The 20511-nt window shown below is 43.9% G+C and overlaps 1 protein-coding gene across 3 annotated transcripts in view; it reads left to right on the top strand.

The window, feature by feature from the left end:
• The first annotated feature begins 1929 nt into the window (after nucleotides 1-1929).
• LOC141054039 (unconventional myosin-Ig-like) overlaps nucleotides 1930-20511 on the top strand; it is a 218300-nt gene continuing 199718 nt past the window's right edge. For 2 of the 3 annotated variants that reach the window (XM_073551195.1, XM_073551197.1), the window contains exons 1-6: nucleotides 1930-2986; nucleotides 7767-7975; nucleotides 9296-9389; nucleotides 16087-16252; nucleotides 16354-16407; nucleotides 18298-18393. In XM_073551195.1, coding sequence (XP_073407296.1) covers nucleotides 2694-2986; nucleotides 7767-7975; nucleotides 9296-9389; nucleotides 16087-16252; nucleotides 16354-16407; nucleotides 18298-18393 — 912 coding nt within the window. In that variant the 5' untranslated portion in view covers nucleotides 1930-2693. The remainder of the gene's footprint in view (nucleotides 2987-7766; nucleotides 7976-9295; nucleotides 9390-16086; nucleotides 16253-16353; nucleotides 16408-18297; nucleotides 18394-20511) is intronic. The other variant, XM_073551196.1, reaches the window with a different exon arrangement.

Here is a 20511-nt window from a genome sequence, read left to right as displayed (position 1 = left end):
TTGCCAGTAGGGGTAAAAGGTGCTTGTACTCTGGGTCGTTTGACTCCAGCTACCTTTGTTATTCCGAATGACCAGTTGAATACTCAGAGCATACCTAAACACCACTGCCTGTGTCATGAGTTTGTTTAAAGGTTTGAAGCCCACTGATTGCCCAGATTACGTCCCACTAATTCATAAGGAACCCAAACTAAAGGTCCCAGGAGAAGTAACTGTATTAGCTGACAATTACACCTGCTATAATTCCCACGACACCACAGGTACACCAGTAGGGATCTTCGAGACAGGTTTCTGCAAAGAGAATAGTTCTCTAGATACTGACTTGTTAATCAAACATACACAATATATGTATGACATTTATTGGTTATGTGGAGATGGTAAGCTCCGTCCTAGGTTGCCAAATGCCTGGACAGGCCAATGCACCCTTGTTAAACTAGCTATGCAGTTCAAGATTCTACCCTGGGATCCAAAGATACCTGATGAACCTACCAGGAAAAGGAGAAGCCTCGATCAGCTCCATATGAGTTATGAAGAAGATCCACTAGTATATATTGATGCTATTGGAGTGCCAAGGGGGGTGCCTGACCAATTTAAAGCCCAGAACCAGATCTATGCTGGCTTTGCTTCTATAATCCCACAGGTGCAGATTAATAAAAATGTTGAATGGATCAATTACATATATTACAGTGAACAAAGGTTTGTCAATTTCAGCCAAGATGCCTTCCAAGGTATAGTTGAAGAATTGGGCCCTAACACTAGAATGACACTCCAAAATCGACTAGCCCTTGATATGATATTAGCTGAGAAAGGAGGAGTTTGTGGGATGGTGGGAGAGGAGTGTTGTACCTATATCCCTCAGAACTCTGGAGTGAATGGAAAAACCATGATAGCCCTTAAAAAGATAACTGGGTTAACAGCAGAATTGAAAACTAATGCTGGAGTAGACACATCTTTCTTTTCCAGCTGGTTGGGTGGACTCAAGGGATTCCTTCAACAAGCTTGTATAGTACTGATTGCCCTCCTTGTAATTGGATCAATAACTCTTTGTTGTGTTATTCCCTTGTATAAAAAGGTTATTGCCAAAGCAACTCCGACTGGCACCTTCCTCAATCAAGAAGTAGACCCACCAGAGTACGATGGTACTGATCTAGGGAAGATCCCTAAGTATATTCCCCTCAAGAGAGTAGACAAAACCCCCCATTCTCAGATGATGTTAAGAGACTTAGTTTAGGGACAGCGGGAGAACTCCATGTGAGGTTAGTGAAGGGTTCAGCTGCCTGGAGGCCTCTCGCTAGGGGAGAGCTTCTGAGGTGTCTGGATGAAGAAATCCACCTCCCCTTTTCCCATCGCATGGACAGTCTCGAAGGATCTTTCATTAAGGGAAAAACTTAGTGTTTAGGGGGGATTGTCAAGGTGAAAATATATTTTCTTATATAACTTTTATATTTTTATACTGTGAAACAATAAGTTTTTCCTAATTGCTTGCTAATGCAAATGTAACTGTATTAAAGATGGCTGCCAGTGTTCACTTTCACTTAAATTCAGTGTCTAAAGAGTTAAGTTAAGTTTCATTTCTCCTAAAAAAGATAACTCAGGAATGTGAAGAAGAAGTAACCATCGGGAGACGTTTTGACGAATCAGAGAGAGACTGGACACTAGATGTATACTGCATAAACCCCGCCTAATGCACGCCTTCCCCTAACACTCAATATAGTATTGTGTATTTGTAAATAAAGCCAGTTGTTGTACTGCTCCTGACAGGTGTGGATGCAGGACATTAGCTAAGACTGAATCAGCTGCGTGTCTGAGTCATTCTTAATCGGTACCAGATGTTTTGCGCTCGCACAATGATTTGGAATGACTGGTGAATGAGGATTCATTGTCGTTTACGACCCCGACAGTACTGTGCAGTGTATATATACAGGAGGAGTGGTACTGTGCAGTGTATATATACAGGAGGAGTGGTACTGTGCAGTGTATATATACAGGAGGAGTGGTACTGTGCAGTGTATATATACAGGAGGAGTGGTACTGTGCAGTGTATATATACAGGAGAAGTGGTACTGTGCAGTCAGACGGCCGTATTACTCTTGTGAGGATCGCGTCTCAGTGCTCGGACTGGCTGGTAGCTCTCCTGACATGACCGGGACGGCCGCATAGAAGTACTTGAAGCTGTTACTCTCAGGTCAGGAAACCCAACAGCCAGTCCGAGGATTGTGATGCGATCCTCATGCAAGTAGTTCATCAGTCTGACAGTTCCTAATACAGACGCTGAGATCTTACTGGGCTGACAACCTCTCACGCGTCGTACAGGCTGCTGTCAGCAGTGACAGAACAATTAGCTGACACTGTAGCATGGAGTGTGGCTTCTCCTCTGTGACATCAGGTTTGAACCTTTCACCATGTTGCAGGAATGACATCACCACACTTCAGATATTAGTGAAAGCTTTATAGACTTTTCAGAATACTTGATAATCTGCCACTGTCAGGTCTTATTGATGTATAATAGACTTTTTCTTGCATTCTCACATCCTTTCTATTTTCTTCCTGTTTCTCCTTGTTCCCCTTTATCAGCAGCCGGCACCAGTGATCGGTGAGCGGCCTCAGAAGTGAGATTGAATTGCGATGGTGATCTCACCGCTCACACGGGTCGTCCCCTTCATCTGTGGTCAGTGACAGTCAGCTGTAGACGTCCGATGTCAACGCTCCACCGCCGGCACAGAGCGCTCTTCATTTCCCTTCTATCGTCCCCGCCTGAAACCGCAGCAGGAAGTCGCCGACCTGTTCTCGCCTTCGCTCCGTCTTCCTTTACACCAGTCAGTTGCAGATTTGACTCCAGACGTCATTTTACCTTACACCCCGCTGTCAGGCGGCTGCCCCTCTTCTCTGGTGGGATGGCGGAGCAGGAAAGCTTGGAGTTTGGGAAAGCGGACTTTGTTCTCTTGGACAACGTGACCATGAAGGACTTTATGGCAAATCTGAAGCTCAGGTAGGTCACAGGGAAGAAAATATATTTTAAAGGGCTTGTATAATGCCTGGAAGTGGATCTTATCCATGACTTCCTCATTATTGGTGTCCGATCTCAAGAATAGGGTCCTGAAGAGCTCTGTCTGAATGGAGCAAAGGTCATGTAAGGAAATCTCTACTCCTTTCATTCTCCATGGGACTGCTGAAGATAGGAGAGTGCAGTGCTTGACCTCTGCTCCATTCATTTTGGGCTCTCCAAAACCCCAATCTTGGGAGTCTCAGTGGTCAGTCCACCAGTGATCAGGAAGGTATCCCATTTCATTACTAAGACAAAAAGGTACATGGTTCCCTCGAAGACCACCCAAATCTGTGCCCAGAGGGGAGCTCATCAAATAAATCTATGGATATGATGTTATCCATATTTACCCATCATCCATATTTATCTGCTGTGCAGCATAGACACAGAACATAGCCAAATAATGTGCTACTCATCAGCTGAGGCCGCACTGTGCACCCAGCTGCTGATGCGGAGACACACCCAAAAATCTATGTGACAGAGGAATTCAATATCTAGACAGAAAGTTTATTAGGCGTCGCACTCACACATTGCATCTGTAGTACAGCTGCCATATCAACGTGGAAGGGGGTCTTCATTAACAACACCTTCCACCGTGCCCGAACTACACACTGTTATGAGGGTGAGAAATTAACCAGTGACTGCTCTGTTCTCTCTCATTTCAGTATCAGCAACATGACGTGTAAGCAAGCGTTAAACTCCAGAGCTGCACTCACTATTCTGCTGGTGCAGTCACTGTGTACATACATTACATTACTGATCCTGAGTTACATCCTGTATTATAGCCCAGAGCTGCACTCACTATTCTGCTGGTGCAGTCACTGTGTACATACATTACATTACTGATCCTGAGTTACATCCTGTATTATAGCCCAGAGCTGCACTCACTATTCTGCTGGTGCAGTCTCTGTGTACATACATTACATTACTGATCCTGAGTTACATCCTGTATTATACTCCAGAGCTGCACTCACTATTCTGCTGGTGCAGTCACTGTGTACATACATTACATTACTGATCCTGAGTTACATCCTGTATTATACTCCAGAGCTGCACTCACTATTCTGCTGGTGCTGTCACTGTGTACATACATTACATTACTGATCCTGAGTTACATCCTGTATTATACTCCAGAGCTGCACTCACTATTCTGCTGGTGCAGTCACTGTGTACATACATTACATTACTGATCCTGAGTTACATCCTGTATTATAGCCCAGAGCTGCACTCACTATTCTGCTGGTGCAGTCACTGTGTACATACATTACATTACTGATCCTGAGTTACATCCTGTATTATAGCCCAGAGCTGCACTCACTATTCTGCTGGTGCAGTCACTGTGTACATACATTACATTACTGATCCTGAGTTACATCCTGTATTATACTCCAGAGCTGCACTCACTATTCTGCTGGTGCAGTCACTGTGTACATACATTACATTACTGATCCTGAGTTACATCCTGTATTATACTCCAGAGCTGCACTCACTATTCTGCTGGTGTAGTCACTGTGTACATACATTACATTACTGATCCTGAGTTACATCCTGTATTATACTCCAGAGCTGCACTCACTATTCTGGTGCAGTCACTGTGTACATACATTACATTACTGATCCTGAGTTACCGCCTGTATTATACTCCTGAGCTGCACTCACTATTCTGCTGGTGCAGTCACTGTGTACATACATTACATTACTGATCCTGAGTTACCTCCTGTATTATACTCCTGAGCTGCACTCACTATTCTGCTGGTGCTGTCACTGTGTACATACATTACATTACTGATCCTGAGTTACATCCTGTATTATACTCCAGAGCTGCACTCACTATTCTGCTGGTGCAGTCACTGTGTACATACATTACATTACTGATCCTGAGTTACATCCTGTATTATAGCCCAGAGCTGCACTCACTATTCTGCTGGTGCAGTCACTGTGTACATACATTACATTACTGATCCTGAGTTACATCCTGTATTATAGCCCAGAGCTGCACTCACTATTCTGCTGGTGCAGTCACTGTGTACATACATTACATTACTGATCCTGAGTTACATCCTGTATTATACTCCAGAGCTGCACTCACTATTCTGCTGGTGCAGTCACTGTGTACATACATTACATTACTGATCCTGAGTTACATCCTGTATTATACTCCAGAGCTGCACTCACTATTCTGCTGGTGTAGTCACTGTGTACATACATTACATTACTGATCCTGAGTTACATCCTGTATTATACTCCAGAGCTGCACTCACTATTCTGCTGGTGCAGTCACTGTGTACATACATTACATTACTGATCCTGAGTTACCTCCTGTATTATACTCCTGAGCTGCACTCACTATTCTGCTGGTGCAGTCACTGTGTACATACATTACATTACTGATCCTGAGTTACATCCTGTATTATACCCCAGAGCTGCACTCACTATTCTGCTGGTGCAGTCACTGTGTACATGCATTACATTACTGATCCTGAGTTACATCCTGTATTATACTCCAGAGCTGCACTCACTATTCTGCTTGTGCAGTCACTGTGTGCTGTGGTTGATTGTCTCACAGGGCTGCACACAGAGGTAGACTCAGGAACACTGGCTCTTTAAATCATTAACCCCTTAATGATCGCTGATACACATTAAATCGGTGGTTGTTTAGGTTCCTTATTCCTGATCGCCGTTTTTAATAAACCATCGGTCACTTGAACCCCTTGCAATTCCAACTTGTCAGCGAATATCATCAAGTGCCAAACCGTCTCCTATATTGTGGATCTCTCTGTGGGTAACTTATCACCCCGTCTAAGAGGGCGTTCACATCCCAAATATATTTTCAGCACTTCCATATTTCATTTCATACATAGAAGTAGGAGCAGGAAGTTCTGCGTGGTGTGATAATGACATGACTGTGTACCCAATCTGCTTCTTATCAGTGAGACCACCACACACCCGGCTCACAAAAGTGGAGCACAGGATATAGAGCTTAGATACAGCAACTCAGTGGACAGCATCATGCGTGATAGAATTAGATCATCAGGGGCTGACATACCATTGGTGCAACCAGTGCAGCCGCATAAGGGCTCCAGAGGTCGGGGGGGAACACCCAGCTCCAAAGCAGATACAATTGTGCATTATGACAACCTATTGGACTGCAAAGGGTTCATATACTGTTTTTGCACAGGGGCTTCTTCTGTGTGCATCGGCTCTTGACATAGAGTGAAAAAGAACAGAAATGTAGAAATTTTTGCAAATTTATTGAAAAAGAAAACCTGAAATCTCATATGGTCATAAGTATTCAGACCCTTTGCTCAGTATTGAGTAGAAGCCTCTTTTGAGCTAGTACAGCCATGAGTCTTCTTAGAAGGATGCCACAAGTTTTTCACCCCTGGATTTGGGGATCCTCGGCCATTCTTCCTTGCAGACTCTCTCTAGTTCCGTCAGGTTGGATGGTGAATGTTGGTGGACAGCCATTTTCAGGTCTCTCCAGAGATGCTCATTGGGGTTTAGGTCAGGGCTCTGGCTGAGCCAGTCAAGAATGGTCACAGAGTTGTTCTGAAGCCAATATCCTTTGTTATACTAGCTGTGTGCTTAGGGTCTTTGTCTTGTTGGAAGGTGAACCTTTGGCCAAGTGTGAGGTCCACAGCACTCTGGAAGAGGCTTTCATCCAGGATATCTCTGTACTTGGCCGCTTTAATGTTTCCTTCAATGGCAATCAGTCGTCCTGTCCCTGCAGCTGAAAAACACCCCCATAGCATGATGCTGCCACCACCATGTTTCACTGTTGGGATTGTATTGGGCAGGTGATGAGCAGTGCCTGGTTTTCTCCACATATAACGCTTAAAATTATCACCAAAAAGTTCTATCTTCATCTCATCAGAGCAGAGAATCTTATTTCTCATAGTCTGGGAGTCCTTCATGTGTTTTTTTTTCTTTTAGCAAACTTTGTGGACTTTCATATGTCTGGCACTGAGGAGAGGCTTCCGTCGTGCCACTCTGCCATAAAGGCCCAACTGGTGGTGGGCTGCAGTGATAGGTGACTTTGTGGAACTTTCTCCCATCTCCCTACTGCATCTGTGGAGCTCAGCCACAGTGATCTTGAGGTTCTTCTTTACCACTCTCACCAAGGCTCTTCTCCCACAATCTCTCAGTTTGGCTGGATGAAGGAAGAAGACTTCTGGTGATCCCAAACTTCTTCCATGTAAGGATTTTGGAGGCCACTGTGCTCTTAGGAACCTTGAGTACTGCAGAAATTCTTGTGTAACCTTGGCCAGATCTGTGCCTTGCCACAATTCTGTCTCTGAGCTCCTTGGCCAGTTCCTTTGACCTCATGATTCTTATTTGGTGTGACATGCACTGTGAGCTGTGAGGTCTTATATAGACAGGTGTGCGCCTTTACAAACCAAGTCCTATCAGTTTAATTACACACAGCTGGACTCCAATGAAGGAGTAAAACCATCTCAAGGAGGATCAAAAATGTGCAAAAATTTCTACATTTCTGTTTTTTTTTTCGGTCAAGATGGGGTGCAGAGTGTACATTAATGAGGAAAAAAAATAACTTTTTTTACTTTACCAAATGGCTGCAGTGAAACAAAGAGTGAAAAATTTAAAGGGGTCTGAATACTTTCTGTCCCCACTGTAGATCCTGCATCTCACTAGACAGTATTATACATACCAGCGATACCTCTGCCATAGACCCAGGAGCTGACAATCTGTTTTCACCTCTTTGCAGGTTTCAGTGTGGCAGGATCTACACTTATATTGGAGAAGTCGTTGTGTCTGTCAACCCTTACAAACACATGGAGCTGTACGGGAAAGAAATGATTGAATATTACCGGGGGAGAGAGCTGTACGAGAGGCCCCCACATCTCTACGCCATCGCAGACGCTGCATACAAAGCCATGAAACGCAGAGCAAAGGACACGTGTATTGTTATATCAGGTACCACAGCTCTGTAGCCTGTTAAAATCTGCAGAAACCTTCAATCTGGTGTCGAGTTTAGTTTCTTAAAGTTTTATAGATCAACTGAATAGTGGGAAGACTCCTATAAAATATACCGTAAGTGTATAACTCAGTGCTACAGAGATAATTTTCTTGTTTACTGTTTCCTAAAGAAAGTATGTGTCTGCATGTCCTTTTTTCCCATCTGGGGGCTTAGGCTACTTTCAGACTTCAGGCTTTCGGTATCCGGCATGGTGCGGCGAAAAACCGGACTTCCGGATCCAGCGCCTGTTACAACCAGATCCGGCTTTTTCCCCGTGCTATTTCATTGCCGCCGCATTGCGCCGGATGGCAATGCGGCGCGTCCGGTTTTTGCCGGATCTGGTTAAAATAACCGGTCCGGCATCTGGAAAAAACGTTGCATGCAACGTTTTTTCTAAACGCCGGACCGGTTTTTCGCACTGCTCATGCCCGGAAGACCTTCTCTGCTCTCTGCCAGGAATATATCTGGCAGAAAGAAGGATGTGGTGTCTGCGTTTGCGGCCGGATGCGGTAGTCCGGTTTTTCGCCGCACCATGCCGGGACAAAAAGCCTGAAGTCTGAAAGTAGCCTTAAAGAGAACCTGTCACCTCGTTTTGCCGCTATAAGATGCTGGCACTGCCTTTTGAGGCTTATCTACAGTTTTCTAGAAATCTGTAGATAAGCCCCCGTCCGACCTGAAAGAGAAGAAAAGCAAGTTTCATTATACTCACCCGGGGGCGGTCTGGACCGATGGGTGTCGCAGGTCCCGGGTCCAGCACCTCCCATCTTCATGCGATGTCGTCATCCTGCTTGCTTTGTGCCTCGCTCCTGCGCAGGCGTACTGATCTGCAGAGCAAAGTACTACAGTGCGCAGGCGGCGGGAAATGTCAGAGAGGCCCAGCGACGGCACACTACAGGAATCTGCTCTGCCCTCAACAGGGCAGATCAGTAAGCTTGCGCAGGAGCGCGGCACAAAGCAAGCAGGATGACGACATTGGATGAAAATGGGAGGCGCCGGACCCGGGATCTGTGACACCCATCGGACCGGACCGCCCGCAGGTGAGTATAATAAAACTTGTTTTTCTTCTCTTTCAGGTCAGATCGTGGGCTTATCTACAGCATTACAGAAGGCTGTAGATAAGCCCCAAAAGGCAGTGGCCGCAAAACGAGGTGAAAGGTTCCCTTTAAGCAGGTCTTTGCTCCTAAATGTATAACAAGCCATAGATGTTATAGTGAATATTACAGCTGAAGTCTTAGATAATCATAGCAGAACTAACATGTTTTTATTTCCTTCTATAGGAGAGAGTGGCGCAGGGAAGACTGAAGCTAGCAAGTATATCATGCAGTACATCGCTGCCATTACCAACCCCACACAGCGAGAGGAGGTGGAGAGGCAAGTGAAAAAATAATTGGGGGAATCCAATGATTATATATCCCATTAGTGTTCTATAATCTTCATCTGATACAGGACTGATTAGTAAGATCAATTCATATCCAAACATTATATTGGTACATATTATGTTTAGCATGCTGATGGATGCACAACCAGGCTTCTAGGCCTCAAAATTGCAAAATGTTGCTGTGAGGGATGGTTATAGATCCCATCACAGTTCCACAATCTTCCTCTGATACAGGACTGGTTATTATGATACATCATATTCATACATTTTAATCGTGTATATTGTCTTTAGAATGTTTATGGTCTGCCGGCATCCAGACTCATCATGTCCAACCCCCTGTTAAATGCGGGATTCACTAAATGATATCAGACAGCCTCTGTTTGAAGACTTTCATTGAAGGAGAAGCCACCATTTCTTGTTGCAGCCTGTTCCACTCATTGATCATCCTCACTGTCAACAAGTTTTTTGTAATATCTTAGGCTAGTTTCACACTAGCGTTTATTCCACGCAGCGCACGGCGCCGCTAAGCCCCGCCCCCTGCTGGCTCCCTGCCCGCCCCATCCGGTCATCGACGCCTACTATCGCACATGGACGCTTGCAATCTGCGCACCCTATCTTTAGCATAGGGTGTGCAGATCGTGCGCTGGCCGTGCGCTAGTAGGATTTTGGCGTGCGCTGCGCACTTTTGAAGGTGCGCCCGTGTGCGCCGAACGCAGCATGTTGCATTTCGGCGCGCTTGGCGCACCTTCAAAAGTGCGCAGCGCACGCCAAAATCCTACTAGCGCACGGCCAGCGCACGATCTGCGCACCCTATGCTAAAGATAGGGTGCGTAGATCGCAAGCATCCATGTGCGATAGTAGGCGGCGATGACCAGATGGGGTGGGCAAGGAGATGGCAGGGGGTGGAGCTTAGCGGCGCCGTGCGCTGCGTGGAATAAACGCTAGTGTGAAACTAGCTTTATCTGTATATTCTCCCTTTCAGTTTCATTCCATTGCTTCTCATGTTTACATGTACAAATGAGAATCAAGATGATCCCTCTACACTGTGACATCCCTTCAGATATTTGTAGACAGCTATTAAGTCTCCTGTTAGCTTTCTTTTTTGTAAGCCAAACATTCCCAGATCCTTTAACTGTTTTTTGTAGGACATAGTTTGCAGTCCGCTCACCATCCTGGTACTGGACGCTGTATTCCAGATGATCCCTGACCAAGTAGGAGTAGATGGTGTAGTGCAGCGGAGTTGGTGCAGTGCAACAGATAGGCAGGGACCACATCAGAGTTCAAAGCAAATGTCTTTAATGTCCAAAAGAAACTCACAAATGGAAAGCAAATAGTAAACTCTGGATCGCAGCTGGGGCATCAAGACAGTCCGTATCCGAGACATGTTGCTGTGGGCAACTGCACCACTGTATCACCCTAAGGGGTGCCAAGCGTTTTGCCTAATTTGGCTCCGTGTTACTTCACACAAACCGGATGTTGCAGAGCCACCTTCTCTGCAGTTTGCAAACCAAGACTGACACACGCAACCCTTTGTGGCAGGGTCTTTAAATTGAATCTGTGGCCATGGGCCACTTGTAAGACCCGGCTGGAGGGAGCGAACTGCACCACTACCATCTTGTAGTTAGCTTCAAAAATAAAAGCCCATGCCGGGTTTTCTTAAATCTGCCTTAGGCAAATAGCTATAATGATCATCTTTTATGGCATTGACCTACCATCAAATCCTCATGATATCTATAAATTAAATGTTCAGCCTCTTATTTCTGTAGTTATACAAGAAATTCAATCCTAGAAATCCCTTAAATTATCCTTTGCAGGTAAAGCCCATCTAATTAAAATGATCTCTTTCCCTAAAATACTCTTTCCTTTACAGACGCTCCCGGTTCTACTTTCTAAAGCTGATGATAGGCTACTGACACGAGCCTTCCGCCAATTTATTTGGGGCTCAGAAGGGGGCTTTAGAATTAATGTTTTTAAGCTACAGCAAACCAAATCTTTGGGTGGACTTAATCTCCCAAATTTACGCCTCTACAGTATAGCGGCTGCTTTTCGCCATTCCCTTGATTGGATATACGCCTTTAATCACTTCACTAATACCCCAATAGATGAGGCCATGTGTAGACCCTTCAGCCTCCCAGCATTGCTTCACCTACGAAATGCTGAAATTCCAGTGGAGGTTAGAGATAATCCTGTATTATGGTCGGTAATCTTGGGATGGCGTCAAGCTAGACGAGTTAGCGGTCTTGACCCCCACATCTCGATGTTTCTTCCCTTTCAAGGTAACCCCTCTTTTCTACAAGGCAAGTCACCTCAAATTTACAAGGTGCTTGGAAACAATGGGTGTAGACTGGTCCGAGATACGTTAACAAATAATCAATGCCTTCTTACCTTAGAGGACATGGTTTTCAAATACCCAATCCTTACAGAAGACAATTTTACTCTCTCTCAAATTAGACATTACGTAAGCTCAATATTGCGAGACATACCGGATGATGCTAGAACACACCCTCTAAATGTAATATCCATTAAAGCCCAAATGGGAACTTATTCTATGAGTCTTATATATAAATCATTAAAGCCTTCTATACATTGGTCAGACTCTTCACCAGGCCCAGGAAAATGGGTTGCTCAATTAACGAACTGTCGGGTAAATGACCTTTTGAAAACCACTCTGCATATTAACTCTATATTACCATATGACAGTTACATAACCATGTCTCTTATGATATTTCATAGCGCATACATCTCCCCGGAGGTCAAGTCTAAAATGTCCCCCTCAGGGGACTATCCCTGCCCTAAATGCTTACACTCCCCAGCTGATATTTTCCATTGCCTTTGGAGCTGCCCAAAAATAAGGGAGGTGTGGGATACACTTCTGCAACATCTCATCAACACTTTTGGCATATCTATCGCTCTCTCCCTGGAGTGGGCCATATGTAATATTCTCGCACAGGACCAGTTGGTGAGGCTTTCTGTCCAGCAGCGCCGCATCTTGTTCATATGGGCGGCAGCCACACGTAAAAGCATCCTCCATTTGTGGGCACAGGATGTAACACCTTCTTTAAAGCCTAATTACTAGAAAAGTAACATATCTCTTCAAAATGGATTGGCTAGAGGCCTGACTTAATAAAGAAAAAGACACGGAACGCTTTTTTTCACATGGTCCTCTTTTATCAATACTCGGACATCTTCCACACGCCAGGCGACACATAGTTGTTTCCAGCTCACCGACTGGTATATGAGAGAGCAGCTGGCCGGTAATATCCCTGGTAGACAGGATTGAAATTGTGTTACGAAGTTATGGAGTTTGCCCGGGGGAGAGGGGCGGGGGGGTTATAGTTGAAAAAATGCCGTCTAATGTTAATAATATTGCATAAATGTTCTTCTGTTATTGGACATTATATGTATACTTTGTATTACACTCAATAAAGACGGTTAAAAAAAAAAAAAAATCATCTTTTATTTATATAGTGCCAACTTATTCCGCATCGCTTTACAGTTTTGCACACATCAACAATTATCATTATTAACGGTATCTAATCGACCAATACAGATTAGTAGTAGCGGAGAATAGACTGGGGTTGTATACACATATTCCATGTGTTGGAATCCGGAGGTGTATATGCCGTATATTCACAGGTAATTTTCTGACAGCCAGCCTAGTTGGGCGATCAGGCTGCTCCCTGACAATTCCTGAGCAGCATGGTTAGTCTGTTTCCAGCACACTTGCTAGTTCGCAGGTTCCCAGTACCCGGTAGTGTCTGCCCGTACTATTCCGTACCTGCTCGCTCTTGCCTCATTCCTGCCTGTCCTTGCTGGTGCCTTCCAGTGCACCTGCCTGTGCCCACCTGTATTACAGCCATATCTGCCTGCACCTGCCTGTGCCCACCTGTATACCAGCCGTACACCTGCACCTGCCTGTGCCCACCTGTATACCAGCCGTACACCTGCACCTGCCTGTGCCCACCTGTATTACAGCCATATCTGCCTGCACCTGCCTGTGCCCACCTGTATACCAGCCGTACACCTGCACCTGCCTGTGCCCACCTGTATACCAGCCGTACACCTGCACCTGCCTGTGCCCACCTGTATTACAGCCATATCTGCCTGCACCTGCCTGTGCCCACCTTTTTTCAGAGAATATGAATGATAACACCTAACTTTTTTTCTTCAGTCATGGTTAGCTTGTCCAAGACCAACTTACTTTTATTCTGAATTGCAACCACAGCTATATCTGTGACTGCAATGCTCTGCAGCGGTCTTAATACCCATCTATGTGCATCCTGGGGGATACATACCATCTATCACATATAATACCCCTCACTGCCTCACAAGGGGGATAATTACTTCACGTAATCTAGACTCTATGCTTCTCTTAATACATCCTAGAACTGTCTTTTCTTTTTTTGCTGCAGCATCACACTGTTGACTCATGTGCAGTCTGTGATCACTGTTGACTCATGTGCAGTCTGTGATCTATTAGTATACTCAAGTATTTTTCACACATGCTGTTGCTTAGTTCTATTCCTCCCATTCTGTAGGTGTAATTTTCGATTTTTTTGCCCAGTTGTAGAATCTTGCATTTCTCCCTATTAAATGTCATTTTATTAGTTGCTGCCCATTGTTCAAGCTTATGTAGATCATTCTGAATCCTGTCTTCTCTAGTGTTAGCTATCCCTCCTAGGTTTGCATCGTCTGCAAATTTGATTAGTTTACCTTCAGTTCCCTTATCTAGATCATTTATATAAATGTTGAACAGCACTGGGGCCAGGGGAGAGCCTTGTGGTCCCCCTAGATACACTTTTCCATATGGATGTACATCCATTTATCACCACTCTGACTACGATCACTGAGCCAGTTATCAATCCACCTAACCGTAGACTTGTCAGTCCCATACTTGGTCATTTTTCCTATAAGGATAGTATGAGATACTTTATCAAATGCTTTGCTGAAGTTGAGATATACTATATCTACCACATTTCCCTAACTCACCCAGGCAGTGATTCCATCATAGAAGGAAATTAGATTAGGGTGACATGACTTGTTTGCTACAAACCCATGCCAGCTCTGGTTAATGACTGTATTCTTATCCAAGTACTTACATACATGCTGTTTAATAATTTGTTCAAAGATCTTTCTTGGTATAGAAGTAAGGCTCACTGGCCTGTAATTTCCTGGCTCCGTCTTCTTTCCTTTTTTGAAGATAGGGACAACATTTGCCCTTCTTCAATCTTCTGAGGCTTTTCCTGTTCTGCAGGATTTTTTAAAGTTTCTGGCTAGTGGTTCTGCAGTTCCTCTACTAGCTCTTTCAGCACCCTAGGATGTAATTCATCTGGACCAGCAGATTTAAATTCATGTAAATTAGCTAAGTGTTCCCTCATCATCTCTCTGTTTATGGATAGTGTGGATTATTTTATTCCTTCTATGGCACCGTGAAGATCAGTTGATGTTACAATTGTTTTCTTAGAGAACAAAGATGCAAAATAGGAATTTAAAAGTTTGTTCTTCTCAGCATCATTTTTGACCAATTCACTTTTTTCATCCTGTAAAAATCCTATAGCATCTTTGACTTTTCTTTTGCTTTTTACCCCCAAAATTCTTTTTTGTTTCTTTTGGTCTCCCTTGCAAGCCTCACTTCATTACTGGCTTTAGCTCCTCTATCTCTTGTCCTGCATTCCCTTCAGTCAGCATTATATTCTTCTTTAGATATTCCCCCCTCTTTCCATTTAATATACATTTAATTTTTCCTTTTTAACAAGGGATTAAGTTCTGTGTTCATCCACCCTAGTCTCTTTAAATGCTTCCAATTCTTCCTTCGTTTCAGGATTGTTACCGATTGTGCAGTGAGAATTTCATTTAGCAAAATCTCCTGTCCTTATTGGACATTTCTGTCCTTTAGAACATCCGGCCATTGAAACTTTCCTACCCTCTTTCTGAGTCCATTAAATTTTGCCTTTCTGAAGTCCAACTTTAAAGTCTGAGTCCTTGTTGGTCTTCCTCCTCTTGTAATCCAAAATTTGAAGATAGCATGGTCCTTGCCTCCTAAATTCCCAGCCATCTTTACTCCTTCAACCATTTCCTCCCTGTTGGTAAGAATTAGGACCAAGATTGCAGTTCTTGTACTCTCTTCTGCCTTTTGAAATACAAAGTTTTCAGCAAGAGAAGACAAGAATTTTCTGAACCCATTATTTTTGCCAGAGAGAGATTCCCAACAAATATCTGGATGGTTAAAATCTCCCATGATCACTGTGTCTTACTTTTTTGAAAACAGACTTTTGATATAAAAAGAATTCATCCATATCTTCAGTCTTTCCAGGTGTACACACCTAAAATAGGGTCCTTTCTGTTCTGCTCTCCTTGTACTCTTATCCAAACAATTTCTGCAGAGCTACCATTCTCTGAAGCTTGGATCTCTGTGTTGATATAAGTTTTCCTAACATAAAATGCAACATCTCCTCCCCTTTTGTTAATTCTGTTGATGTAGCCATTTGTTCACCTGTAGAATCCTGTTCAATCTCCTTGGTCATGTCTCCTGGGACTCATAATCAGCACACTTTACTCTGAGGCATGGTTGCAGATTCCATCATGGTCCCACCATCTTTATCTGATCCAGGGCTGATTAGCTATATCCATCCATATCATTTTTATTAAAATTGCAAGTTAATTACATCTCCCATATAACATCTACTCTAGGGTGAAGAATGTTCTGCTGAAGTCCAATTGTGTCCTGGAAGCCTTTGGAAACGCCAAAACCAACCGCAATGACAACTCTAGTCGATTTGGTAAATACATGGACATTAACTTTGACTTCAAGGGAGACACAACTGGAGGACATATAAACAACTATCTCTTGGAGAAGGTGAGAAGAAGAATCATGACTATAAACTTACAGAAATGTGAGTTTCTTTTTGTCGTACCTTGTAGTTCAATTTGATTGAATGTGTTGTCTTTTCACTCTAGTCTCGGGTCCTGAAGCAGCAGCCGGGGGAAAGGAACTTCCATTCATTCTACCAGGTGTGTGGTGCAAGGGGTATTATACTGCAGGAGATGCAGAGGGCCAGATAGATAACAAAATATGAGATTTAAAAAAATGAATTTTCACAAGAGTGGATGAACATTGGGCAATAATATCATAAAGGATCCAAGTCGTCCATAATGTGCCAGTTATCCTGGTGTGCCACATTGCTTGATGGCACATGAAACACTTGGTGCAGTGGTAAGGAGAGATGAGCGAACTTGTTCTGAAAATGTTTGTCAATCTCAAATCCGGCATGCACGTTGCACATTCTGAGCTTTTCCCCTAAAAATCAGCAAAATTCAGCCGAAGTTCAGTAAATGATCGAGTTCACTAAGGGCTCTTTCAGACATCAGTGTTTCCAGTAGCAGCACGGGCCGCAAAACGTCCTGCACACGTGCACACTGATAACACGCGTGGAACCCCTCTATTCTTGATAACAAACGGTGCTAAAGCTGACCGCTGAGGATTGCAGCCGCAGCTACCCGTTTTGCCTGGCTGGTTATCAAGAATACAGGGTAACCCATGGAAAAAAAATTTAAACTTATTTATTTATAGCTTAATAGATAGATCAATTTATGCCACTTTTCCTGGTGTCTGCCTCTAATTTGAACTGTTTTGGCAGTTTTTGGCTCCCTGAAGTTGTTGTCTTTGTGTTTGGTTTTGCCTCCCATTGAATTCAACGGGGTTCGGATATGTTTGGTGAACTCCGGGACGTTCGCCGGGGTGAGCCAAACCGAACCTTGAAAAGTCCGCTCATCTCTAGTAAGACTCTATTAAAATATAAAAATTGTTTCTGACACATTTCACATCTGAATGATAATGTTTTATATTTGGCCTGATATGAAATGCAGCAGTACTTGTCTAGCTGGGCTCTGCTTGGGATCCGACACTTTGCTGGGGTGTTATGGAATGCCCAGTCGTCTCACTGCTCCTATCTGATTGTCATGATCCATGCGGGATCAGGACAGATAAAAGCACAAGTAACCTTTTTTTGTTTTCCTAAGCTGTGCTTAAGTGTGGTTTTTGCCCCCGGTGGCCATTAGGATTATTGCACTGTGGTGTCCTTTGTTCTAAGTTTGCCCCCGGTGGTGGTGAGCGTCATTGCACTCTGTTTCTTTAGTTAAGTGCACATGTTTATAATGCAGGTGTGATTGCTGGCTCTGCGATAAGAGTCACAGATGTTGCAATCAGCGTTGGTGATAGTATTCATTTCAACCATCCTTGGTGGAGGAAGGAGCTCGAGAGCGTTCCTTGCAGCACTGTCTTAGCCCTGGTGTGGAGGGAGTCATAGGGGATTTCCTTGTAGCTCTGACAGAGCTTGGTGGCAGCGTTTCAGGAGAAGAGCTGCATTCTGGTGGTGGACTCTGTTGCCAGGAGCAAGTGCAACAGAGTAAAGCTAAGTGGTGTTTCCCTGTTTGTGTTATTCTTTCGTGTGTATTAGTACAGCGGTGGGGCTAGTGCCTGCGCTACCCAGCTCCCTAGCAAGGGATAGGTGTAGGGTGTGCTAGGGTGACAGGTATCCTGAGCGGTGCCCGGTGTGGAACCGGCCTAGGGAACGTTAGGAGCGTTAGGGACACTGACTCAGGGGAGTGCAGGAGGTCTCCACGTCCCCTTTCCCTATCGCAGGGCCCACCATTGTAACTGTTTTCCCTTCCCCTTGTCTTGTTGTTTTAGTTACCGGCCTGTGGGCCGCATCACACAGGACAGTATCACGTGCCGCGTCTTGTTGTTTACAGTTACCGGCCTGCTGGTCGTGTCACACAGGACTGTATCACGTGCCGCGTCTTGTTGTTTACAGTTACCGGCCTGCGGGTGGCGTCACACAGGATGTCTTTGATGTCTCATTTATCATGACAATGATCTTATAAACTTGTCTCTTCTTTCAGCTCCTCCTAGGGGCCCCTGAGACATTACTGCACTCATACCACCTGCTGAAGGACCCCACATTATATGTCTTCACTAAGGAGGGCGCTAACAGCAACGTAAGTTACCATCCGCCTCATTAAAGATATGGAATATGGGGGCATTTTTTATTAGATACATTTATTTTCTCTAGTTTTGGATGTAGGATTGTACAGTATTATAAATGTTGAAGATTTAGCTTCTTCATCCTCTATGTATCACTGCACTGAGTAACCAGCGATTTGTTATTCTTCTTATTCTCATTCTGTAATTTATCTCTCTTCTCCGGAACTTTCTTCTAAGTGGATTTATTACCAGATGAGCTTACAAATTATCGTAGACGGTGGTTTAAGAAAAAAGAGATAAAAGTCACAGACCAGAGAATGAGCTTATTGATGTATCACTGTTATCTCATTCTGCAGTCTTTTATGTTGCGTGATACATAGAAGAATAAGAAGAGGGATAAATATCATAGAACAGAGCTCACTGACTAATCACTGGTAACTCATTCTGCAGTCTGCTATGTAAATGGAGGCACAGGAGGTGTAGCGGAGAGATAAGTGTTACAGACCAGAGAACAAGGTCACTGATGGATTACCGATAATTCTGCAGTCCGCTATGTACAGTGATACATAGAGTATGTAGAAGAGAGATACCGTGAAGCTGTGTGCCCACGTTGCGTTTTTGTAAGCGTTTCCGCAGCATTTGAGCCGGATCAGACGCTGCAGAAACGCTTAAAAGAAGCTTCCCATTAAATTTAATGCATTTTGGGCTTCTTGTGCCAATGCATGCGTTTTTTTCTGCTGAGAAAATGCTTAGCGGCTAAAAACGTAGCTGTTTCCAATGTTCCCAGAAAACGCGCGGAAAAAAACACATAAAAAATGCGCGGAAATAAACCACGCGTTTTCTGTGAAGGAGTCCGGTTTTCTGAGCGTTTAAAAACGCTAACGTGGGCACATAGCCTAAGTATTACAGATCAGAGAACGAACTCACTGATGGATCATTGGTAACTCATTATGGAGTCTGTACTGTACATAGAGGATATAGAAGAGAGATAAGTGTTACAGACAAGAAAATATGCTCACTGATGAACATTTTTAATGCATTCTGCAGTCTGCTATGTACAGTGATACATAGAGGATGAAGAAAACAAATAGTTCAAAATCTATAATGAAGCACAACTGCAAAAATGACTTTTACCCAAAAATATATACATGTAAGTACACAACTGCCCTTGTAAGTGCTTTGCTATCCCTATGTTTAGGCAAACATGCAGCTCTGTTGGTCTATTCTTTCTATGGCAGATATATATATATATATATATATATATATACTGTATGGTATTCTATATGTTGTTATTGTGATGACCTATTATTACCACTGGACTATGGTCACATTTCATTTCACCTTTACCAAGTTTCAATAGAAAGTGACGTAATATGATGCTTCCGACTCCCCATATTAAGCAAAAACCTGCGCCGACACACCTGTTGGTATAAGTGTTAGGTATAGGTGCACGTTCACACTGTGGCCATTAACAGACAACTATAACCTAGAATAAAACAATGACTGTATACCCTGCAATAAGTAAATAAATAGTGATAAAATGTATGGACTGAGCTCAGGGTATACAGTCATAGTTTTATTCTAGGTTTTATACGACTCTCCATATTTAAAGGGCCGTTTACCGCACAGTGGTGGCGGAGTGCTGCTGCACCTCTAGCCCATTGTATTATATTATGACCATTGGTGGGATTGTCTTCTTGATATCTTCACGCACGCTGAGAATCCATTATGTCCTCCTTTTTTCCATCCCCTTTAAGCAGGGCATACTGCTCATCCTTGTTTACATAAAAGACCTCAGTTGCAGTACTCCCCAGTGTCCAGCAGATGGCGCCCTTGCTCCACCACCGGCTTGTCACATCTGCAGGCCCCAGTGATGATGATGATTTTTTTTATATTTATGGTAATTGGTAAACATTAAATACAAAGGAAATTGCAACATTTTAACATTGTCCTGTAAACAAAGCCTGTCTGGGGATTGTGAAAATGCAGAGGAATAGAGGAGCGCCACTACCTGTGCAACACAAGGCACGTCTGGATTATCACAGCATGTGACTGGGAAAGGCGCCTGACAAGGGATACACAGGGGAGATCGCCCGCCACCTCCTAAATGTTCACTTTATGGCTGCTGGAGG

The sequence above is a fragment of the Dendrobates tinctorius genome, unplaced genomic scaffold (assembly GCF_039654945.1).
Source record: "Dendrobates tinctorius isolate UK_male_01 unplaced genomic scaffold, ASM3965494v1 ptg000173l, whole genome shotgun sequence".
In the NCBI taxonomy this organism is placed as follows: domain Eukaryota; kingdom Metazoa; phylum Chordata; class Amphibia; order Anura; family Dendrobatidae; genus Dendrobates; species Dendrobates tinctorius.
Note: the sequence above shows the minus strand (reverse complement) of the source record. Positions and strands in the feature narration are given on the sequence as shown.